Source organism: Lynx canadensis, chromosome D2 (genome assembly GCF_007474595.2).
Source record: "Lynx canadensis isolate LIC74 chromosome D2, mLynCan4.pri.v2, whole genome shotgun sequence".
NCBI classification, from domain to species: domain Eukaryota; kingdom Metazoa; phylum Chordata; class Mammalia; order Carnivora; family Felidae; genus Lynx; species Lynx canadensis.
The window spans coordinates 83244430-83270624 of NC_044313.2; the positions used below are offsets into that span (position 1 = coordinate 83244430).

General features: G+C 38.7%; 1 protein-coding gene across 1 annotated transcript in view; it reads right to left on the reverse strand.

The window, feature by feature from the left end:
• PCDH15 (protocadherin related 15) overlaps positions 1-26195 on the reverse strand; it is a 786947-nt gene that overhangs the window by 6144 nt on the left and 754608 nt on the right. The window contains 5 exon segments of the mRNA XM_032595259.1: positions 10075-10080; positions 12365-12517; positions 13331-13339; positions 15764-15982; positions 24534-24710. Of these exon segments, the coding sequence (XP_032451150.1) occupies positions 10075-10080; positions 12365-12517; positions 13331-13339; positions 15764-15982; positions 24534-24710 (564 nt within the window).

Here is a 26195-nt window from a genome sequence, read left to right on the forward strand (position 1 = left end):
TTACTACCATTTGCTGAGTTTCTTCCTACCGTGCTCCGGTGGCTGAGGTAGGAGCTTGTATATTCAATATCACTGCCAAGATTTTGGGGACAATGAAACGGAAGGAGCATATCTTGACTATGGTTTTGCATCGAGTAATTGCCATTCGGATCTTAAGTCCAAGTTATCTGATTCAGTAGTCTATGGGAATGTCTTCCTAGAAATTTTAGCTAAAAGTTTACAAAAGTTGAATATTCCTGCCACTCAACCTCCAAATTTTAGAGAGTCAATTGTAACCACTTAACCACTTGGGTCGCACTTTGGCAGCCGACTATGCCAAAAGAAAGATACATTTAAAATAAACATTATTTTAAAAAATTTAGATAGTGCATAGTGCATACAAGTATAAATTATGTGCATTCATTTTAAAATTCTGATTATCTTTTTCTCATGGCAGCAGAAAATGTCCTAGGCATTTTGAAATAGACATGTGTCCAAAGGCATCATGTTTGAATCCCATGAAATGATTTAAGAGTGTCAATCACAACCCAATTTCTACTTTTCCTTATTTCAGTACAGAGGCCAGAGCTCTTTCTTCAAACCCTGACTGGTCCCAGGAAGGGTTCTGATGCATCTAGATTCACTGAGACAAGAGAATGATGAGGTTCGTGATCTGTCTCTTTCAATGAGAGCTTGTTTTCAACAGGAGCCAAGGGCTTCCTTGTCTAACTCCTAGAGAACGGAGCTAAGGGTTCAGAATTTCAGCCCCCCCCCCCCCCCCGCAAGCAGGAGAGGAGTGATTTTCTCGCCTACTTATTTGTGTTAATGTTTAACCACCTCCTGTCTGTCTTGTACAATCATGTTGGCAGTCACCCAGTCTGCCTACAGGTAGAACGGGCCTTAATTCCGAAGGCTCAGCGAGGTTGAAAAGAAAAGAAAACTGATACCTCTGGTTTAAGAAGAGAAGGCCTCAGCAGTTGCTGTTGCTGCCAAAGGAAGTTAAAATAGAACAAGGTTTAGAAAAGACTTCGGGTGGAAAAGGAAGATCGTGATTGAAAAGAGAGAAAAAAGAGGGCCACAGCTTAAAACTGGTTACCTTGGGATTATGATTGATCATTCATGTGATAGCAACCAATATTTTGACTATTTATGTTAGAACATAAAATAATAGGGATTTGCAAAAAAAATCTCATCATTGTTGTGATTAACTTCAAATCACCTTAATAAGAAACTTATAAATAACTTTTTAGTACAAACTTAATATAGTTACTTATGATTTTAAAAGCACTTTAAGTGCCACAGAATCCTTTTGAACAAGTCTAACCTTGTTTTAAATTGCCCCTCTTTTTTTTCTCCCCAATCACATTAAATGCAATCAGGTTCATTAGTGAGAAGAGGAGAGCACACAAAATCATGATACAGTTGTAATATACTCATCATCAATATTTAAGAAATGCTCCCCATTTTTCTTTTTACCAAAACATGAGTTGCTTACAGTCAGGCATTAAGCACACTTTCGGAGGTTCTTTGTGATTAGGGAAATCGTCCTTCCTCTGATTTCGTGGGGATCACTTCTTACTGCCTCCCAACCTCACCCATACTTACTGAAAGGAAACCAGGTCTCTATTGGTCCGTTTCACGATAATTTATCAAACCGTGGCTTACCCACTCTTTGAGGGGTGGGGGGGTGTAGCTACACAACATGAATCTTACAGTAAGCACTGGGAATGTGGGCACAGAAGTTCCGGGAGAAGTTCCAGCAGTGAACCAGACGTTTGAAAGGACCAGCAGGACAGCTATGAGATTGAAGGGCTACAGTTTCCACGACACGGATGTGAGCGAGCTGGTCTAGTTAAGGCACCCACTTAAGGAAGCAGGAAGTTGGAGCTAGAGATATCCCGATCCAGTCTGTTAGCTGTTACAATTGTCCCCGAAAACCAGGTATTCTTAAATTCATTCGTCTTGATCTCCAAACACGTTAGGATTTGTGCATTTCTACACTACTGGCCAGTCAGGGTGCACACTCATTTCACTATCTTGCCTGGGAAGCTGCCTGCTAAACTCTGCTGGGTTCTCGGTGGCCTCATCGGCAGTACAACTCTCCGAGGGGCCAGCCAGATGCCACTGGCCAGAACGCCCACTATCATCTCCACAGACTCAGACTCAAACGAACACGATGGAAAGCCAGAGATTTCTCAGTCTGACCTTTCACAACTCTTTACGATCTTAGCTTGAATATGTTGGGAAGGAGCCTTGGACTGGTAAAAAGGATAAAAGTTAAGGAATCCTAGGTGGCTACGTTAGGTTTATAGCCTCCAAGAAATAAATTTGGTGGAATATTGGGCAATATCAAGTAACAGCAATTCAGGCAAAATATGGTTTATCCTTGAAAAGGTGAGCACTTGGTATTTGTTCACCCACTTAAAAACCCCCAAACAAAACGGTAACAGGTACACAAGAGAATAAATAGCACAGCACATTTATAAGTTTCGTTGAAATAAAGGAGAATACCCTGGCTATGAAAGAATGTAAACCAGGCCTTCCTATAATGCAAATATTTTCCTAGTAGCTTGATATAATATCAATACCATAAAGCCCTTACCTCTGATGCATACCCTCTCCTGCAAGGCAGAAACAAAGAAATCAGTATTAAACAACTTAGAGTTTCAGATTACATAAAATTATAGATGAGGGTGTTTTTAAAAATGTGAGGGACACTGAGAAGGTAATTTTTACTAAAAATTGTCTCGGTGAGAAATACAATTTGTGGCAGTATCAGGACAGGAGGATCGAAGTTTCATGCCTGCTTTACTAAAAACAGTGACCAGCCAAGACCCACATGCCATATGATACTCAACCATACACAGTCTATTATATCCCAGTGGTGTATAATAACACACTTTGACTCTGTTATTGTCAAATGGATCAAAAGTATTCTATATCATCTGCATCCTAGACAAGTTTTAACGTATATAAGATGCTCATTTGGGGAAAAGATTGTTTTATACATGAAAAGCATACTGGTACAGAATGAAAAAATTGCCTCAATGACTACAATATATTCTTCCAAACATTTGTAAGGTGGTTTTTTTGTTTTTTTTTGTTTTTTTTGTCTCTTTGCATCAATTTATTCTAAAAATAATGAATGCAAAATACTGACTAGCCTTTAAGGGTCAAGGACATTATCAGACATAATATAAGAGCTGACTATTGTCAGAGGTATAAGAGCCAAACATTCAATATTACGTAAGGATTTGTAAAGTTCATGGACGAAAAGTTGGGGAAAGTTTTGACTGTAGTTGAGAGGGGAAAATATATATATATAGAATGCTTTCAGTATTGAATGTCTTTAATTATAAAGATTTTTTATTTCTCATTCACTAAACAGTTGATCTAAAGTGTTATATGTATAGTATGGTGCGAAAGACTGAGTATATAAAGCTAGTAACTGCTACGAAGAGGCACCCATAACTTTAAAGTCCAACAAAACAATATCTGTAGAAAATTTCTTTAAAATATTACAAGGCCTTTACAAAAGAAGTCTACGTATCTGAACAAATCTTAAGTGGTTAAGGCATTGCTGATTGAAATGGTTGGTAATAATGGTAATATAATGCTTAGTTAATCCTGTCGCAATTTATTATCTGAAATGGACCTTCAGTGAGTTTTGCTTCTATGATTCTGCCAATAGTTATGCAAATTATAATCCTTCTAAAGCATTTAGAAGTTTACTGGATTTATATCTTTCAGAGACAGAGAAAGCTCATACTTAGGTTTTAGTAATGAGAATTGAGTCACATACATGATATAAATGTCCAACGAAAGCTGGACTTTACTCTCCAGGATATTTAAGCTGCCTTTTTTGGTGTTTGTTTTTTTTCAGTAGCAGTCTTTTTCCTACGTGTGGAGAATAAAATACCAATAGATGAACTACACTGTTTCCATTAATCTTTTTGTTGTCTTTCACGTAGTTATTTGGATTGTCTCAGATCAAAGGCAGAAAGTGACTTAGAAAAAGTACAGAACAGAATCAATATGTATAATTGTATGCTTCTTTTTAAAAAAAATTTTTTTTCAATGTTTATTTATTTTTGGGACAGAGAGAGACAGAGCATGAACGGGGGAGGGGCAGAGAGAGAGGGAGACACAGAATCGGAAACAGGCTCCAGGCTCTGAGCCATCAGCCCAGAGCCCGACGCGGGGCTTGAACTCACGGACCGTGAGATCGTGACCTGGCTGAAGTCGGACGCTTAACCGACTGCGCCACCCAGGCGCCCCAATACTGTATGCTTTCAATTAACGTGACTTTCTGTTGACTCTTACAAGACAAGTCACATAATACTGATGCATTTTTATGCAGATGGTATTCCATGTGTGTTAATTATCATTGTATACCATTTGTATGCATTTAATAATAAGGAAAACATATGGTAACTTACTTATATATTTTATCAAGGCATCTAATAATTTCTTATGCACAATTGGAACATAATAAATGCAGAAGACAAATAATGTATTATGATTCTTGAGGTTCGTTGGCAGGTTGTGGGGGCTTATGGGTTGAGAAGGGAAATAATATTTTGGCCTACGAACTCAAAGAATATTTATAGGTCTCATGCAGAAGGCATTCGAACGGACTTTTACAATGAATCCAGGGATCTCTAAATAGAACGTGAAAAAAAAACTATTAAATAGAAAACATGGGAATGGATGTTTCATTTGAAAAGTGTAATATACTAATAAAATGTTTAGACTAAAGAAATACTATAAAAATGATACAGAAAAGGACAGTGTGACAACTCAGTGAGGCTGCACATACCTACATAAAACTGTTATTTGGGGTTTTCATAATATTTCTTTATAATTATTTAGAGAATATATTAAAAATTTCTCATATCCAAGAAGTTGATACAAATAGCTTAAAAAACACACACACTCAAATGAAAGGCTTACACAATTATGAATAATACCTTGTCAGAGTCCGCCAAATAGCACAACTTCCAATGCATATGACCAGCTGCCAACAAAAATTCCAACTGAAATGTTTCAGTGAAAGACAGAAAAAAATCAGGTTCAAAAACCCCAAGAAGGAAATTACTCTTGATTTGGATGAAAAGAAACTGAAGCAAAGGAGCTAATGAAAATAATTCGATTTATAGATTTTTCAAAAAATCTGATACTATTAAGGATGACAGACCAAATTCTTGAAGAAATATCACATAATGTAAGAGCTGAACAAAATCTTTGAAATGATGCATTATACGGGCCTATATTAGGTATCTACAATGGAGATCACCTGGCAAGATTTTGGCCTACATTTTGAAACCATGTTTTGTTTTCCTGTGCAAACTTTTATCTTCTACAATATTAAAACTGCAGAATAAATCAAATAATTACGCTTGTATTTAAAGTGGGGATTTCCAGTAAATAAAATTTATTCCATGGGTTAGGTGGGAAAACAGAATAATTACTTGCTAGTCAAGTGTAGTTTTCATTAAAGAGGAAGATAGCACTTAGCTCAGCTGAGGTCTTTAAGAATTTTCCAAGTTGAGTTCTGAGAAAAACTACAACATAACGTGTTTTTGGTTTTGTTTTGGTTTTTTTTTTCGAGGATAAATTTTTATCTTCTTCACTTAAAACAAAGAGTAAAAGCCTATATAAAACTGATGACACTTCACCAGACATATTCTTTCTTGATTTCTATTTAAAATTTTTATATCTTATTTATACAAATAAGTTTGGATGATTTACCTAGAGTAATTAAAGGTAACTAGAAATGAAGCCAATAATGCTGTTCTAAAATTACGGTAGGCAAACGTTTTATATTATTGGCAAACTTAATAAAAACATTTATAATTTTCATCAATCAAATAGCAACTAAATTCATACTAGATAAACCTCTGTAGACATTTAGTTAACTTTATTTTGGTGAAACTAATTAGAATTTCTTTATTAAACTGAGATGAATATTTTCTTTGAAAGAGAATCTTATGATAAAATTATAATGACAAGATGATAACATAATGTGGACAAGCAAAACCGAAGGTCCCTGTCAACATCTGTGGGAACAATGAAATGTCTTAAAAAGCCAACAGCTCAAGATTTATTTTCATTATAAAGAGGGGAAGAGAAAGCATAATGAGAAATAAGTAGACTAAGACAGTAACTGAAAACATAAAAGATTTTTCAACTGTATAAGCACACTAGTAAGATAAAAGCAAGCCAGACTGAAGACTGTTCATGTAAGAAAACAGATGACTACATCTTATAGCACCTGGGATTTATTTTGGAACACCATAATGTCTGTCAACTCCTACATTTCTAGATACATAACATTTTTACTTTGGTAGTATTTAATCTTACCAAATACATAGGCTTCAAGGAAGAAACAGAACCTATGATATCATTTTTTTAGCTTATTTTAACAGTTTGATTTTTTTTTTTTTCCTGGAGCACTCAAATAAAACTATGATCAGGAAGTAAATGTAGACGTTACTGCATTAACATGTTAACAAACCATTGGTTTAAGTTGGATATCTAACTTTCTTGCCCACACATTCCCACTGAAAAATAGACTGAAATTACTTACTTTTTAAAACAAACGTAGACAAATAATGCTACTTCGTAGTTAAGAAAATTAAGGTAAATCTATAATATGAGTTAGAAACGATGAGGTTAATAATCTTTAAAAGTAAAAAATGAGGGAAAAAACAGCACTGCACGGAGTTTTGGGTAAAAGAATGGAATCTTCTCTAATGTTCCCATTTGCCTCCACTCGCAGATTACGGTCAACAAAAGAGTTGTCCGGTTAAAACACGAAGAGCAACATTACAGGGAAGTAGATTCACTGTGAGGTCGGTTTTCAGTTCCCTCGACAATCCTGTGCAAATTCCCCTGGTTTTGTCCAGAGGTCATTTCCACATTTTCTGTCTCTGGAGGGCAACTAGTTTCAAGGTCTGAGTTGTGCATTGGTGGGAAGTTTTTTTCTATTTGGCTGTACATGTTAGCTACTGACTTTTCAAGGTCTGCTACGTTTTTAATGTGCTTGAGGATGCCTTTTGGTTCCCTTCGGGGATCCGCCTTGCACTCCGTGGTGGATGCTGGCAGCTGTGTCCCAGAGGACGTCCTTTCCTCCGCTGGTGTTACACCGACAGTACCTTTAACAGCTGGTATAGGGACACACCTGGTGGACGGAACCGAAGGGGGAGGAGACAGTGGAGAAGGAAGAGGGGGGCATGGTGGAGGGAGGGAAGGAGGGGAGGGGAGAGGGAGTGAAGGAGAAGTAGAGGGAGGGGAAGGGGGGCCGGACAGCGGAAGAAGTGGAGGAGGAGGATGGGAAGGAGGAAGATAGGAAAAAGCAACAGGAGTTGGAGGAGGAGAGATACGGGGTGGTTCGGGAAGAATTTCGAAAATGTTCCTTTCGGCTTCGACAGTCAGCATACACACGGGTGCCTCTCTCCTAAAGACTGGAGAATGCAAAATGCCAGGCGTCGAAGGAGAAAGTTCCAAGGAACAGTCAGCCGGAGAAATGGCGGCATGAGGCTCGGACTGGAGCTCCACAGTTCTTGACACAGTTGGCAAAGTGGAGAAGGAGGAGCGAGGTGAAGGAGAGAAACAGGAAGAGTCTGAAGATGGAGATGCCACGTGTTCTGTTCCCAACACAGGCAGTGAATCACCTGGCCTCATTTCCTCTCTCTCTGCCGCCTGCGTATCCCCGGCTCTCGGCAGGGGCCTGCCGCTACCTCTTTGGTTTGGACAGGTTCCAGGGCTTTCCTTTCTACCTTCCCGCCCGTTGCTCTGCCAGTGCTGCAGATCTGTGGTCTCTGGTCTCTTGGGAAGTTCCCACACTGGTCTCTGAGGGAAGCAGACTGGCTGATTCCACATCCTCTGAAACATTTCTCTCGGGCCCCTCAGGGACTTACTCCTGCCTTTTGTTCTGGGTAAAAGTGAGTCTATGAAATCTGTTCTGAGCAAAAAGTCTGAATTTGTTGGCCTTGGATCTACGGTTTCCTTATAAAGAGTACCGTGGGTACTCAAGGCGTCCTCATCAGATACCAGTGGGAATGTTCTTGCCGATGCGGGCTGGTCGTTAAGTGGTCCGTCTACACGAGCCTCTTTGTGAGCCCGAACAGTGCTGGAAGAAAAGGGCATCCCACTGTGTTGATTTTTCCTGTCTTCTGAGACTGATTTATTTCCCCTGCTTTGTTGGAAATGGTAGAGAAGGAAAAGACTTGAAAGAAAAGAACATAATGAAATGTAAGGAAACAGGTTGTGACATAACTTTCACGAGAAAGATGTCTTTATGGTTCTCGTCACTACTTCAAGACACAAGAGGCCAAGTGACACTAATCTACTGATTAGCAACACTAATCTACTAATTACTTTCGTGCCCTTGGTCTCAGAAAGGCAGGGCAGGAAAAGCCCGAGAGCTGTGAGTGGCAGGAGAAATTTTCATTTTTAAAAACTGTGTCAATCTGTGGACTGATTTTTTCCCCCTGATTACTCTGATACAGCGAAGTATCCAGAGCCAGACATCCCAGTTCTCTCTCTTTTTAAATAAAGTTTAATTTTATTTATTTTGAAAGGGAGATAGAGGGCAAAAGGGATGGGGCAGAGAAAGAGGGAGAGAGACAGAGTCCCAAGCAGGCTCTGCACAGAGCCCAACATGGGGCTGGAACTTGGGAACTGTGAGACCCTGACCTGAGGTGAAATCAAGAGTCGGAGGCTTAACCGACCGAGTCATCCAGGCACCCCATAACAGTTCTCTTATGTAGAAATCATGGTCCTCCAAACTGCAAACCAGGGTTTTGGCGAATGGTTTTACATCCTTTGCTTTGCTTTAGGGTGCTCAGAGCTGATGGTTTTGGGGAAAGGATCCTTCGCTGTATCTGATTCGGGGTCATTATCTCTCATCTCGGTAATTCTGTCCTGGAGCTAAAAGTACTCTCGTACCTGCGATGCAGCTGACCAGAGAAAGCAGAAAGGAATTCTCTATTCTCCAAGGACAGACGGGAGAAATTTCTCTCACAGGGCTCAAAATCACAATTGAGAAATGGAACTGATGCCAGAACCTTGACAGAGATTACTTTCTTCGATTTCCATTTTAAGCTTCATCAGTTTTAAAACGCTATCAACATTACCATAAGAGGGGTTAGTGGTATTTAGTTTGAATATGATCTGCATCCAATTTTGGCCAAGACCGACTTTAAGGAAAGGGTTATGGTGAAGTAACAGTTTCGACATCGCTGCAAGATGTGCTCAGACACTGACACTGAGTGATGGGCTGCGAGTGACAAATGCAATTGAGTAGGTGAGGGGACGTGAGTAAGGGTCTCTAAGGAAAGCATCGGTACGTCCCCCCACCTCCCGGCAAGGCTGGGTGATTCCCAGTAGTCTCTCATTGAGTCTTGCTCTCAAGCCCAAACAGAGTAATGTTGACTTTTGTTATTATTTAATCTCTAGCCACACAGGAATGAAATAAAAGGAAATACTGTGAATAAAAATTAAGTAGCCGCGCTGATAAGAATGACAGATAAGGCAATAAAATGCTATATAAAGCCAGAGTTGTTACTGAATCATTTCACTAAGATACAAACTACACGTGGATGTGGGGCGTCAGGCCCCCTGGAATAATTCAGGAAGGACAGATACTGTGGATTAAACAGACAACAAACACTTACTTCTGATCTTGCCAAGTCATTCTTTTTCAAAAAATGGACTTGACATATTATTTGGCAATTTTTTATAGATTTGTTCTTGTTTAATTTTTCCTGGAAAGAATGATACATAATGATACTACATCACTTTTGATGGAGAGGTATCTTTAAATATTTTTAAGATATTTTAATATCTTTAAATTTAAGCATTTTAAGAATTTTGATACTTTGTCTTGAGAGGCACAGGTACTGTCAGTGAAACACTTGTTTTAAGTTCACGCCATTTCAAGACACCAAAAGGGAATGAGATATTTTTAAAAGCTGATGACTCCATAATAGAAGATGACGATTACTATATTTAGAGTAAAACAGCAGTTAATCTATTCTATTGTATCTTTTTACCCTAATGCCTTGTATTAGAATGATATTATTTACTTACTTATGCCTATGTATCCACAGGTGGGAAAGAGAAAACATGGGACAGAAAAAAAAGAGTTTGAACTATAGTTAATTGGAGGTGATTATGAAAATACTAACAGGAACTTGCTTTAAACATTTAATATGTATATCCAGAAAAGAAAACATATGTTTTTATATTTTCTGTGTATTTACTCATACAAATGATATGTGCTAATAGTTTAGATAAAATCATATGGCACTTATCCAGTGGTCTCATCACAGAAAGTAGCTAGCCATCCATTTCCCGTGCATAGGCAAAATTCACCTTCATTACACACGACTGATTTCAGCCCCCAAACAGAAATTTTAAATGAGATTCTAAGAATAGTTTCTACGTCCTAACTAAAAAAATCAGTCCGCGCTGATTTATAGAGAAGATAGAACTAGGGTTTGGAAGAAAGTAAACATATAATACTATGATGACTATCACAGCGGTTGCTGAATCCATACGAAGTTATCAACTAGTTCATGAAGATTCTTTTTCAAAATGACCTTTGATTTTTTTCTTTTAAATTTGATAATAATTTATCTGGAGCTAGTCCATTTTTTAGTAACATAAGGTTTGAATCCTTGTGTAAAGTTTTTTAAGAGATAGGTCAAACATTTGTTAAAGATAATTAAATGTGCAGAACTCAGGATCCCTCATTAAATACATATTATAATTGCAAAACTGTCTACTTAGTCTATCACAATTTTTCAAATAGAAGTAGTCCTTAACTGTTGCTATTTGAAAATGATCACCACCACACTATATTGATTCCAGATGATGTTATAGTATGCTTACTTTTCTTAAATAAAAATGAATATATATCCCTCAGTAATTTCAGAGACAATAAAACTTAACACATAAGCCTTTCTTAGTTTCTGAATATTTTTTTTGCTGGAGAGAGGTGGTTAATATAAAGAGAATCAAATCGTATTGGCTCAATTCCTATATTCACCAGTAATTCAAAAAGATACCGTCATTTTCAGCTCATTAAAAAATTAAAACTATATTTAAAGCATGAATCCTGTATTATATTGTTAGTTTAGAAATAGAATGTCAAATACTAAGCTGTCAAGCATTAAATTCAATTTCAGCATTCAAATATACAACATTAAAATCAGTTTTAACATTTTTGAAACTTCTTAACATCACCTTGCGCATGTCGGGATGAGCACTGGGTATTGTATGTAAGCCAATTTGACAATAAATTATATTCATAAAAATAGTGGTAATATGACAAAATTATCGATACATGTGTTTAAAACTGGTTTTCCCATTAAAAGGTAAATTTCTTAATTTTTGAGGCTTGCTTTATTCCTACTAGTAAATGCAACAAATGTAACAGAGTAGAATAATGTGTTTTAGTCCCTCAACTCTGCCAAATTCTAGTTAATAAAAGGTGTCTTGGATTTAACTTAGATTCAAAATTTTATAATATCCTTGGTTGTTTTGCATTTCATGTCCAGAAATAGTTCCTCTTTAATTTTTAAAACATAGGCAAGTTAAATAAGTCAGAAAGGAATCTGGTTATGAGGGTAGCACCAATCTGGAAACATCTGTGAAGTCTTTTCACAATACTTTAAAAGTCTTTCAAATGTGTATGAGTTAATATTGCTTAGAGGTTCCAAATAACACAGGAGAAGTATTAAGCTATCACAGCAGTCTCTTTTGAGGGGAATATAGTAAAAAGCATATTCTTTAAGGGGTTGGATATTTAATATTTAATTCTTTATTTGGGTTTCAGATTTTCACTCAGATTTTAATTACTCCATCCAATGACATCCCGAGACAGTCTCTGTAAGGAGTCTATGATTTTAGACCATACCATTGGTTTTAAATTAACAAATGAGAGTTGCCTTTGGATACTAAATCAAGAATTACTCTTTTATGATTGTGCTTTACCTTTTCTTTATTTCTTACGAGAAAAAAATTTTTTTTCAGAATGTGTTTTGAATTTTGGAGAAAAAAAGTGCATAATTGTGAAGGTTTAGAGATTATATGATTCAAGCTAGTCATCTACAGATGTCTCTCCTCCAGCCAAGTACTTCTTTCTCTACTCATTTTTTAAAAATGTTATTTTGTTTGTTTGTGTTTTGGTTATGACTTTTCAATTCGACTTTTCTTAGGTTCTCATCTTAACAATCTGTTTTCTTTTTTTCCCATTTTAAGTAGTAAATAAAGTAGGCTGCAAACCGTGTTTCCGCATCGGGTGGAAATGAAATACTCACCACCCAGCATCCATCAGGCCCACCTGTCTGGCAGAGCAGCGCCCTGGCCTACTTACATGGTGCTGTCTCCCAGCTCCTCATACAGGTGCGCCCCGGGGGGCGGCGGGGGCGGCGGGGGCGCGGCCACAGGTGCGGGCGCAGGTGCAGCAGGCTTGGCTGCGGGTAGTGCCGACTGGATTCGCGCTGTCTTGGTGCACTCGGCTTGGCGTCTTCGAGAAGGCAGGGGTGTTGTGGAAAACCGTTTTAGAAATCATACACTTCTCAGAAGAACCCACTTAAAAAAATCGTTAACACAAATACTAGGACTTATAAACCAGTGTGGTTACAGCAGCATCCCCACAGAGTATCGTTTTCCTGTATCTTCTTCCCCTTTAAAATGTCTACCCTGAAATAATGGCTGGAATTTAGTAGAAATATTTGCATATTATGTGACATAGGAATATGAAAGGTAGGAGTCAAGCTATCTATAAAAATGTGATTTAATAATTGGGGGCCATGGAGTGGGTCTCCTTCCTCAGGTGAGGCACGTTGAAGATGCATAATTTTTCTTTATTATTCATCTTCCATCTAGTTCAAGAAAAGTTATTTCATTTTAAATGGTTTGAAACATGTTTGACATTAGTTTACGGTGCCCCTTTGGGAGAGAGACGTGGCTGGCTTTTGTTTCCTTTGGACTCCTGGGAGGCCTGGGATTCTTGCCTTGGAGTTGCAGCCACGCTTATTGAATGTCCTGGACAGCCAACTCTTAGTTCCTTCCTCAAAACCCAAATCTCAAAGAGTGGGAACCGTCAGAGTCAACTGTCTTTTTCACGTTTCCTCCCTCCTATCCCCATGTGAAAACCCAGCCTGACTCCTTACATACAAAAGCACATGGGAATTTGAACCAAAGTATACACCTTCTGCAAACACAAGACAGACCGGTGATCCATGGTTCTGAGCAGGCCGACTACTTTATCAGTAGAATCCAGGCCTTTGCTTTTCATATTACGTAAAATCATATGCGAGATATTAATTATACTTACACTTTAAACCTGTTTTGAAAAGCAGTGAGAAAAAAAAGAGAAAGCTACATTAGAAATTCTGCATTCATAATATTTTAACATCTCATTTATTCCAAATTCTGAATAATTTACTCGTCAAACTCATAACGACACAGACCTATTGACACAGTAGGGAAACTGAGTGTTTCGGTTCAGAAAGTAAAAATGGGGGAACGCTTTATTGTTGTTGTCACTGTCCTACAAGCTGTGAAAACATTTTTAAACAAGAAAACAAAGAAATGAGCTAAATGAGATTTCAAAAAAAAAGCTGGATTAAAACATGGATACATGAATTTGAACTCTGATAGAGAAATGGGTTATTAAAGGTGATCTGATCTTTATAACTGGCTTCTTGGCGTCCTGTGCCTGAAGAATATTAAAGAGACGAAGGCAGGCAGTGGGCTGATTATACCCTGGGCTTCACTTTGAAGCTCAGCCTGGAACTGGAAGGTGACGTTCCTGGATAATGAATCCATGACACTTTTTTCACATTTGCTTCTTAGTTTTCCATGTACAGTGAATTTAAAAAGAAAAAAGAAAGTTAATAGGAAAGAAGAGCCATCCGTTCCAGTCTTATGTACAAGCAGAATATGAAAGTACAAAAGCTAGAGTTTTAAATGTGAGAATTTTACACTGACACATGGCGCACAACTCATCTTGTTTAATTCCATCGGTCTACAAAAAGCAGTGACTACGATCAATTCATAGAGTATAGAACTCATTACTGAACCAAAAAAATATTAAGTAATGCATCTATGAAACGTTTAAATGGCAAGCATCTTAGTGGTTTGCTAAATTATAACATCCAGGATGCTTCAGTTTTGAGCACTGTGTTGTGTGCCAGATGTAAGTTTTCTCTCCGAATTTATTGCGAGCAGGATTCCTCTGGGAAACAGTGCAATGAAACAATAACTGTAATACAGGTTCGCTCCAACATGAAAATTAATATTGAGTTGATGGCTTAGTAATTCAAAACCATTTGTCCATTATTAAGTTTGTTTCTAGCCTTTAGAATTGGTGCATTTGTTAAGGATACATCAGCCTCCAGTAGGTCAACCTGAAAGTTCTGTTTGCAACTTCACAAGGCTTTGGCGATGACAAAATATCCCTATGGCATCTTCATGCAGAGCACACTTTTCAACTTTTAGGTTGCAACTACCTAACCTTACTTAATCTGGAAGAAAATTCTCAGTGTTAGAGAACAGAGATAACATGTTAAGAATATATAAGTACTATTTTAGTGCTTTCCCTGCAGGTATTTTACATGATGAAGAGCAGCTGCACCATTCGGTCTTACCCTTTGTTGTGTCAAGTAATTTATACGACGTATGATCCCCGTCTTATTTATTTTCATTTTATGGCACCCTTAGGGCTACCTCTCTTCTCAACCTATTCCACAACTTTCGTCACCCATCACTGTCAATAGGGATATATCTGAAATGCCTGGACTTCTATCACAAACGTTCCCTGTACCTGGTGTGAAATAAAGAATAGCTTAATAGAGGACTTCAAATACAGATGCTTAAATCAGCTATAATTACTTCACTACTTTGAAGGGACAGAGCGAAAGATAGGTATTTTATTTTTAATTTTTTTAAAATGTTTTATTTATTTTTGACTGAGAGAGAGAGACAGAGCATGAGCGGGGGAGGCACAGAGAGAGACGGAGACACAGAATGTGAAGCAGGCTCCAGGCTCCGAGCTGTCAGCACAGAGCCCGACGCGGGGCTCGAACTCACAGATCGAGAGATCATGACCTGAGCCGAAGTCGGACGCCCAACCGACTGAGCCACCCAGGCGCCCCAAAGATAGGTATTTCAAATGAATGTATTTGCCTGTAGGAACAAGAAATGAGTAAGGCCTGTGCAGCTAAAATATCCTGTCCTATGTTATACTATAGGATCTGGCAGGGCTATCCGGGAAGGAAGAGACCCCATGGAGAATTACACATGGCATACTATGACTTTGAAATGATTTTGCCAACGCCGCGATCACTTCCACAGATGTCAGTGTAACAACACGGACAAAAACCTGTCATGACAGTGTGGACAGGCTGCAGACCTTCCTCAGAAACCGGGGAATCTGGATATGGCGTTCTGCTGCATATGACACCTCCCCCAGGACACCCGCTGTATTCTCTCGCAAGGCTCTGCACCCGATGAGGGGCACGAACAAAGCCACAGGAGCTACCCTAAAATCCCTAACGGATGAGAGCATGTTAGGAACATGGCAGCATTGAGGAATCGGGCGAAAATGCTGGAAGTTTGTTTCATTCCGCCTTAAAGGAAGGCCGCTTGGTGCAGGAAGGATGCAGCAATCCCCTAAATGGTGGCATCATTACTGTTCTACGACGACAAAGCACGTTGCCAGGGATGGCTTTTCGATCAGGCCGTGTTTAGAAGTGGGAATACTTACTGTCTGTAGCTGACCAGAACTACCAAGATGGCAGGGATACAGCAGAGGATGATGATGAAGGCGAGTGCAAGCAGGGCCCCCTCTGTATAGCCTAGGCTCTCTCCTCGCTTTTTAATGCTGGTCACTGCCTCCGGGGTCCGGATCTCCAGAATGCGTCCTCCTTCGCCGTAATACGGCTGAAAGTCTTTATTGATATCAAGCAGTTTGCCATCCAAAAATCTGATTGTCAGATAAATAGTAAAGTCAATGATGTGAACAGAAAAGATAATTTTGTAATATCTTTTAAAAATTTCTTTAATTGAAACACAAGCTGAGTCAGTGTTAGGAATGAAAAATATACGAAAAGCAAGAGCAATGAGGAACTGTAACTACACAGCTATATACACATATCAAAGATATTAATAACGATGACCCTTACTTCATATGCTCACAGACTTGAGAAAAGTAATTATCAACCTCAGTGAGCTTACTATCACTATGTTGAAATTACTGACATTATTCAGCTATTCAGGTGAAAAAGTATTCTGAGTTACATATAGCATAGTTTATAATTATATTCCTGCATTTTGTCTGCCTGGGTCCTCAGAATAATCCTGTAGAACAGAACATCTTAATACTAATTCACTGCAGGCCGTACAGCTACACAGTTACGGCAATGAATCTGAGACACCAAGTCTTCGGTCTCCAAAATCTACATTTGTCTTGCATGTCGACCTTTTCAAATCCCAAATCAAAAAGCTTTTTATGGGCAAAAGGCGAACACATTGAAAGGTGTTTCCTGCCTAGAGAGAGAGACTATAGGAATGATGCAGACAGCAAATCAGCCAGGATGACAAGAGTTAGCCAACTGAAGCCAACAGTTCTTGCAAACCCTTCCTATGAGTAATACAGCTCCAGCTACGGCCATTCCATTGGGGTGGAGGGGACAATCAAGGGATAAGTGCTACTTAATTTTATTGGATTGAATGATTTTGTTATGTATTTTATGTTGTAATTACCAGATAATAGTTTTTTTTTTTTTTCAAAATTCTTTGGGAACATTTGCATAATCCCTTATAAATCCCACAATATTAATGTAACAATTGTGTTCCTAACACCACAAAGCCATACCAGGTCCTGGGTATTTTCATTTTTGTATTTTTAAAGACATTTATCCATAAAGGTCAGATATCTTACTATAGAAAGTTGGAAAACACAAAACAGTTCCAAAAGAAAAATTAGGCACAGGCCCACAATGCAAACGCTGCTCACATTTTGGTATATCCAGATCTAATTTCTTTCTATAAATATTTTTATTTTTTTAAGTTTATTTACTTATTGAGAGAGAGGGAGTGCATAAGCAGGGGAGGGGCGAAGAGAGAGAGAATCCCAAGCAGGCTCCACACTGTCAGCACAGAGCCGGACGTGGGGCTTGATCTCATGACCCTGAGATCACAACCTGAGCCAAAATCAAGAGTTGGAAGCTTAACTGACGGAGCCACCCAGGCGCCCCAAGAAATATTGTTATATACTCATAATTAGACAGCATATATGAAATGAAAACTATCATTTTAGAAACATATTTCATAAGATAACCACCACACTTATGTTCAAAATGTAGAAAACATACAGAAATGGAAAAGAAAAAAAGAAAAACGGCCCCAAATTTCACCATCAGATGGTAACAAAGCATGTCATGATTGTGCATTTTACAGTCTATTTTTATCCCTTTGACACTTCTGATTTTAATTTTCCGAGTAATCATTCAGACCTTATATCTAGTGCACAGCGTTTATACCTTCCCTACGGAAAAAATAGATGCCTGATGTCAGATGTGAATTCCACTGGGTAGTTTATTAGTCTTCCCATTTAAGAAAACCAATGGCCCAGATAACTCAAGCTTAGTTTTAAAGCTGCACGTTGTTACTCAAGTTTCCATCCTGTAACACAAGACAGATAAGCTTTGTAGATATAAAATATACTTTTATAGCAGTTTTCCTAGGTAATTTTTAGGCATGTTAAAAACGATATAATAAAGGTTTAACCGTTGTTCTAAGTGCTAGAATAGAATGGTACAATATTTTTTTGAATTGTTTACCAGATAAAGAAGTTCCAGATAAAGTGCAGATTAAGAGTTAAGTTACAAGAAAACATTAGAAACTGGGAAGTATCAGAAGTAGAGAAAGATCGTTAGTTTCAGGGAAGATTTCACCTATATCATGTGGAATCCACTAGACAGACCACACTTCTACTGGGTTCCTGCATTTGACATTGCAATAACCTGAGGGAAGATTTTTTAGTTTTTTTACACTACAAGAGCTCTGTTATTTAGATATTTATTTTGGTTTATTTTCCAACTTAGGTAAATGTCATAATTGTTTACTAGAAGAGTTGATTGCTTTTGAACCTGTACCTAGTCTAAAATATCTTTCTTTTTGCTTTCTACATGCAAAACAGTTTGCCTAGGTAAAAATACATGAATCATAACATTTTTTTCCTCAAACGATGGTGGATTTGATTCCATTAGCTTTTGGCATTTTATCATGCATATGGCATGAGGAAGGCTTATCTAATTTTTGTGCCTTTGTGATTAAGTCACTTTCATTTTTGTTTCAATGGTTTGAAAACATATTCTGATACTTTTTAGTGACTCATGATGACATGTGCATTGATTTTTTCTGGTAAAGCAATGAAGTCTTTTAATTACTTTTTTAGCTCTTATTGCTGTGATAACTAGTACAATATTTTACCTCAGAGATACTATTTTCAGATTGTAGCTCAATTGTCCTCTAAATGTATTTTGATCTCTTTTATAATTTATCTTTTATTTTCTTTTCCTTAATATGCTTGTTTAAAAAGTGCTAATCTCAAGATGGTAGAGCATTCTTTTTTTATGTTTGTTTGTTTGTTTAGAGAAAGAGAGAGAGCAGGAGGGTGCAGAGAGAGGGAGAGAGAGCAGGGGAGGGGGAGAGAGAGAGAGAGAGAGGGAGAGAGAGAATCTCACAGGCTCTGTGCTGTCAGCGCAGCAAACTGCTCCAACTCACAAACTGTGAGATCATGACCTGAGCTGAAATCAAGAGTCGGACCCTCAACTGACTGAGCCACCCCTGGGGCTTTGTTTTATACTTTTTCTGATGTCGGGACAAAGCCAGCTTCCATGCCAATCCTAGAAGAAGGACTCTAACTGGCCTCCCCTGGGCTGTGTGCTGACCACACCCCATCGGTGTGAGCTCAGGAACCGCATCCTGAGGGGGGGCACGTCCAAGGGCACCATGGTGGTGGACAGTCAGTTCTCACTCCTCCCCCGTGGGCTTCTGTCACCAGAAACAGGGAAGGATTCAAGGCCTGTGCAACACGCATACCATTTCACTGTCCCATAAGGTCCTGCTTTCTATTAAAAATGTTCCATTGTTTGCCAGTGGTTTCCGTACGAGAATCTTTGCAGAGTTAAACTCTACATTTGAGTCATCGGGACGTTATTTCTTTTATTTTGTTTTCCAGTATTTATTACTGATCTATTTTGCCTGCTGCTTACTTATCTTAGAGAGGAGATGTATCTGTCAGCTCTGCTCTGTTTTCCTGAGATGAGATCAGTTCGTAAACCAATCCCATGTCTTCCAGGTCACTCTGCTGACGGGGCATGTGCAGGCATGCCCCCACCTCTGTTGACCCCTGTGGTGGGATTCGGCCATCAAAGTATGGTGTGGAACCACTGGTCTACTTTGCATTTTACCTTCGTGGAAAGGGTATTGCGATGCACACATAAATGCAGAAACAAAGGGGACTCTGAACAGAACACACTCTGAACTTCACAAAACCCCAAACCTAAATGGTGGAGGGGCGGATACCTCTTTCCCTGGTGGGTACACAGTCTGGGTCTCTGAACCAGGTATGCAGAGTGAGTGATGCTTAACACATATGCCCACACCCATTCCACCTGGATAAGGTTGTCTGGCTGAATAAAGCAAACCATGGGTAGACCGCTATTTCCTTTATACAGTTCCAAATTATGGACTAACTTGTATTCCTTCATATTTTATAGTAAGCTAGAGTCTGATAATTGTTTTTCCATTATTTAAATTTTCAGTGTTCTTAATTTTTATATTGTTTTCCCTGGTCTTAGGAATTTGGAAGAAGCTTTAGAGTTTGGTAGCCAGATTCAATTTTAAAGTATAAATGTGATTTTTGTACACTATATTTTATTTACTTTTATTTTTTAAGGTTATTTATTTATTTTGAAAGAGAAAGAGAGTGTGTGTGAGTGGGGAAGGGGCAGAGAAAGAGAGAGGGAGAGAGAGAATTCCAAGCAGGCTCTGCAGTGTCAGCACAGAGCCCAACGTGGGGCTCAAATTCATAAACTGTGAGATCATGACCCGAGCTCAAACCAAGCAAGAGTCAGACACTCAACCAACTGCCACCCAAGTGCCCCTATACACTATATTTTAAATTCAGTTTGTAGAGTATTCAGGGTTCTTCTACCTTCTTCTGCATTTCTCATTTACCATCTGGGCAGACTGATGTTGAAACAGGCTGGCTGTATAAAAAGGGGCATGAGCTAAAATTGTATTTGCTTTTATAAACAAATATTTAATTAAGTTCTGTTTTAAAATACTATGGCCTGTTTCTGCCAAGGATGCCAAAAGCTGCAAGAGAATGTGACTCCCACCCTCATGACAAAAAGCCAGGTGATACTAAAACCATAACGAATTCCAAAGAGTGACAATTGCCTCCACAGGGAGATGGGACGATTAGCTCACCCTTTGCAGAACACGGAAAAGGAAGCTGCCGAAAGAGCAAATAAAATAAATGGGCTAAAATTTTAATGAATTTTTAGAAGCGATGTACGTACCAACATGTAAGGCTACAGACCCTTGAACTCACTTGCAGACTATTTCCAAGGACCTCTGTCAGATAAACTGGGACAAGGCTGGAGACAGGAGAGAGATCCCCTTCCTGTGCGGGGACAGAGGAAGCACTCGGCCAAGGCTGGATACGCACAGTTCTCCAGACCCCTATCTCATGCAAAGCAAGAGCCTTAAGCCACGGAAAGAGGGGAGGAAGTATTCCAATCCCTAGGGCTCAAGCTAAGGACCGCTACTTCTGGGGAAGAGGTATAAGCAAAAATACCATCTCCCAGGGTGAGGAACAGGAGCTCTCTTGGGCACAGAGAGGTCGCCTACTGGTCGGGAGAGGCAGGGAACTGTCCTGTCCCCAAGACACGCCACAAATATGGCACAGTATGTGGCTGCCACGGGGAGGGGGAAGAGAAGAGCCGAGAGAGCCCAGCCCACGTCCCGGGCACGCAGGCTGGACAAGGAGAACCCAGAGCCCCGGGCCATGTGGCCACATCTCCACCGTGAGAGTGGGACCAGGCCGTGAGCAAGGGCAGTCTGTCGGGCTGGGAGGGTTAAGAGAATGCAGAGAAGCCCCCAGCGGCACGGGTTCACGGGGTCTGCTGAAGATGAAGCCCTGGAGCCAGACCAGAGACAACCCAGATGCTGGGACATCAGACAGACTTTGGTACAGCCCTGCTTAGTGCTTTACAGAATCCATCGGAAAGTGAAAAGAACATGCTTGAAGTGATAGGAAGTTCCATAAAGTGGTAGAAACTGTAAGAAAAGAACCAACTGGAAATGGAAGACTTGAAAGAAAACAAGGATATAAAGATGAAGAATTCCTTTAATGAGGACATCAGCAGGCTAACACAGATGAATCGGTGAACTTGAAAACAAGGCAGCAGCAATTATCCAAAGTAAAACACAAACAGGAAAGACGGAGAGAGAGAGGAGAGGAAGAACAAGAACAGAGCATCCAAAACCTCAGAGAAAAAATGAATTTTAATGGGAATCCTGGAATGAGGATAGAGAATGGGCTGTAAGAAATATGTGAAAAGATGTCTAAGGATATTCCAGAAATAGAAACTACATTAAAAAAAAGTAGATACAAGAAGTTCAGAGAACCACAAGATGAATAAAAGCAGGATAAAAGTAATATGTATTTACTGCAAAAATCTAAATAATTCAGATAACCAAAAATAAAAAAAAAAGATCTAAATACTCATAACCTTACAAAACAAAGTAAGTAATTAGCATGTCGTTATAGGGATTCCAGTCTCCTCTGTGCATTTATAAGCTTTTAAAAAAAGTTGTGATATAGCTAATCAATTTTCTTTCATTTTTTAAAGATTTATTTGACAGAGAGAAGGAGGAGGAGGGGTAGAGAGAGAGAGAGAGAGAGAGAGAGAGAGAGAGAGAGAGAGAATCCCAAACAGGCTCCACACTGTCAGTGCAGAGCCAGAGGTGGGGCTCAAACCCAAGAACCGTGAGATCATGCCCTGAGCCGAAATCAAGAATTGGACGCTTAACCGACTGAGCCCCCCAGGCATCCCTAGCTATATCAATTTTTAAAAATCAAAGTGGACTCCTTGGAGGAAATACCTTATTTATATATTTATTTATTTCTGATTCTTTGCCTGAGAATTCCAACATCTTCAAAAGCTTAGATTTTTGGGTAAGGGAAAGTTGAAATAATAATCCTTTTTCCATTGGACTGGGCATCAGGCAATAATCTTAATGTTCTAGTATAGTTTTTCAATGTTAAAAACTAAATTTTCAATAGCTTTTGTAACTACAGGATAGAGAATAATATCAGTGCATTATGAGCCTTGGATTATGGACTACATCAATATAATTTCACTATAAAATATTTCAAGGAACAACTGTAGGGTTTAGGTTATTATATTAATAATAATTAACTAATAACATATTCAACTTATTATAGTGTCTCAGCTCCCAGCTCAAGCTGCTAAGAGAAAATTTTATTGTTTTATTTTATTTTATTTTATTTTATTTTATTTTATTTTATTTTATTTTATTTTATTTTATTTTATTTTATCTTATCTTATCTTATCTTATTTTATTTTATTTTTTATTTTGAGAGAGTGAGCGAGCGAGTAGGGGAGGTAGAGAGGGAGAGAGAATCCCCAGCAGGCGCTGCACCATCATCACAGAGCCTGATGTGGGGCTCAAACTCAGAAACCATGAGATCATGGCCTGAGCTGAAATCGGCAGCTTAACCAACTAAGGCACCCAGGTGCCACCCCCCCCCCCAACCTTTTGTTAAGTTTATTTATTGCTAAGGGAAAATTTTAATACTTCCTGGCTGTTCACTTCTCTGTTTAACATACAAATTTTGATTTATAGTTATCCTCTATTCTCCCCTTCCTTCCAGTTATAATTGTTATTCAGTTGAGTTTCTATCTTTACTCTTTACAATATAATCTAGGTTTGGGAAAACTTGTTTCAGTTGAAACCCAACTGGCTTCAGTTTCCAAACTGTTTACCTCTAAAATGTTTACATGTGCAATTCAAACGATCAGGATCATTTACTTTACTCTCTATTAACGCTGGGCTAACTGCCTAAAGAATACAAATGTTTTCATAGTTAGGAAAAACAGCCTAAATTCAAACAATCTATCATCATATTTAAAATTTAAACCAACATATATAAAAACACAGCACAGGTGGATTTAAGTAAGTGTTAATAATGGCGATTGATCGAATGTATGTAACTTTAAAGCATATTTCTAAATAAATTTTAAAATTAATGAAATATGCAAAAACTGGCTTGGCGGATCTAAATAGTACTTCATTCGGATGTTGATTCTAGAACGTGAGAAGAAGCCACTGCTTTAGTCATCCCTATTCTCCACCGTGATTAACATGCTATCTTGCATACGGCCCAAATATCTATTAAATATAAACTGATGAATAACATACTTAATAACCACGGCTCTTTTAAAAATTAAGTTGATACAAATCACTATGTCATTATTTCTAAAATAGCAGCAGTGAAATTTTGTTGAAGAACAGATTTAAAGTAAGACTAAATTCAGAATGAATGGGTTTTAATAAACGGGTAAATAGATATTTGCTAAATACGTAAGTGCAGCCACATAGGGATATACGTACATGTAAATTAGTATACGCCTAAATTTATTTGTTGCTCTTAGTATACACAGGCAAACTAAGTTTTGGAATTATGTATTTGGGTACACATATGCACAGATACCAATAAATATTTAGCGTATGTACGTATGGGTTATATATCAATATATATTGTTTAACTAAAAATGTGTCTTACTTTAAATAAGAATGACATTCCAAGAATCTGTTGGGCGCTAGGTGTCACTAGAGCAAAGCTGAAACTAATTAAACAACAAAACAACAAAGCAGTAAGCTGTCCTAAAATCATTTCCAAGGGACAACACGTAGCAGCGTTTTGTTTAAAATTCTGCATTTTCTTTGTTTTTAGGATTCAGACCTCAAAATTCAAATTCACCAGGATGAAATAAATAAATAGATGGGAAGTATGGACTGAGGTGGAAGGGGTCAAGGGAAGAAAAAAATAGCAATTTTTGCTGAGTCAATAAGACCTTGAGGACAGCTATATTTATTCTTAAACTTCGTGCCTAGTGACACTGTCACGGGCAAACTGCCACTGAAAGAAGGAATCTGTGCGTTCCCCCTTTGACCGCTGGGCTTGGCAGCAAGGAGGAGCTACTCTGAGACCATCTGATGAACTGCACCTTGCTTATAAGCACAATGGACCTTCCGACCTTCTCCAAAGTCGCTGGGCCTCAAAACATCTCGGCACGCATACCCTAGGTATCGTCTCTGATTTTCTGCTTACACTTCACTTGCAATAACAATTTAGTGGGTTTTAAACTTTAAATACTTACGGCCTTTGATAGCGCCAGCGGAGAGCTGTTACAGACAACAAAAGGACTTACTTAAAAAGCTCATTTCTGTCGATGGCTCTGTTGGTTTGGGGGTCGATTGCATAGACAGTCAGGTCACATTTGGTGTAATCTTCTAGCGAAAAGGCATCCCCATGCCTGCGAGCACCGATGGACTCCACCACCACTTTGGCACCAGGAATTTGCTCCTGAACATACCGATCCAAAATCCTATACATCAAAGTACAAACATGGCATTCACTCTCAACTTGAAATGACATTTAGAAAGTGAAAAATGATGACAGCCTGGTTTTTGCTAATGTTTACTGAATGTGAACGCTTGAAAAAAAAATTCTGGATATTTTGTCAGCATTTAAGTCCCAATGATGCTAGAAGCTGAATAAGGTAGAAAGGTCATCGACCATGTCCCGTCGAATTCTAGACTCTTTGAATTTACGATACCATTTGAGCTTTACAGGTCTCATGGGAATTGCCCACTATGATGTACAAGTCAAGCTGTCTGTGCTTTATAGGAGCCGGGGGGGTGGGGTGGTTAGAACTCTTGAGTTCACGTAGTTGGTGTTATAAATTATACCTTCCACCAGATTCTGTGACCCAAGGTGCATAGCTGTATACCAGGGTCCCAGACCAGGCTATCTGTTTCCTCCAGGGCATCAAGACTCTTAGAACCTTGCAGCAGTGGGAGAACCCACTGTATAGATGCTTTGCTATGGGAGGTTTATCAGGTTAAAAAAAAAAATTGCATGCCAGGCTCAGAAGCTACTTAGGTGAATACAAACAACATAAAGATCTATCATTTGGTATGGACTCAGTAACATTCAATAGAAAAGACAGAAATAATGTTAACCTGTAGGTAATTTTCTGGAAAATACAATTTGCACAATTTCATTTTAATGGAAAGTACAAGTCTGTATTGCCACAAATGGTAATTTCCTTAATATCTTTTCCTTATTAAAAACTTTATATTGTTAATTCTTGACATTAACATCAGAATGTATCTTATTAAATATTTATAGGCATTCAAATGCAAATGAATTGATCTTAATAACTACACAAGGCAAATGTTTTTGAATTTATCTATAGATTCAAAGCTCTGTTTGCAGTCCACGCTGTGAGGCCCTTTCCAACACATGAACATAAGGGAAGGGAAGGGAAGGAAAAATAAGATAAAATCAGAGAGGGAGGCAAACCGTTAAGAGACTCTTAAAATTTTTTTTAGCGTTCATTTATTTTTGAGAGAGAGTGAGTGAGCGAACATGAGCAGGGGAGGGGCAGAGAGAGAGGGAGACACAGAATCTGAAGCAGGCTCCAGGCTCTGACCTGTCAGCACAAAGTCCCATGTGAGGCTCGAACTCATGAACCATGAGATCATAACCTGAGCCGAAGTCGGAGGCTCAACCAATTGAGCCACCCAGGTGCCCCCATAAGAGACCCTTAAATACAGAGAACGAACTGAGGGTTGATAGAGGGGGGTTGGGTGGGGGATGGGCTAAATGGGTGATGGGTACTAAGGAGGGCACTTGTTGGGATGAGTGCTGAGTATCATGTAAGAGATGAATCACTGGGTTCAACTCCTGAAGCCAAGACTATACTGTATGTTAACTAACTTGAATTTAAATTTAAGAGAGTGAAAAAAAAATTTAAAGAAATAAAAAAAAAATTGTTGCCTTAAGGGTCTGGTACGTGCTGGGTGTG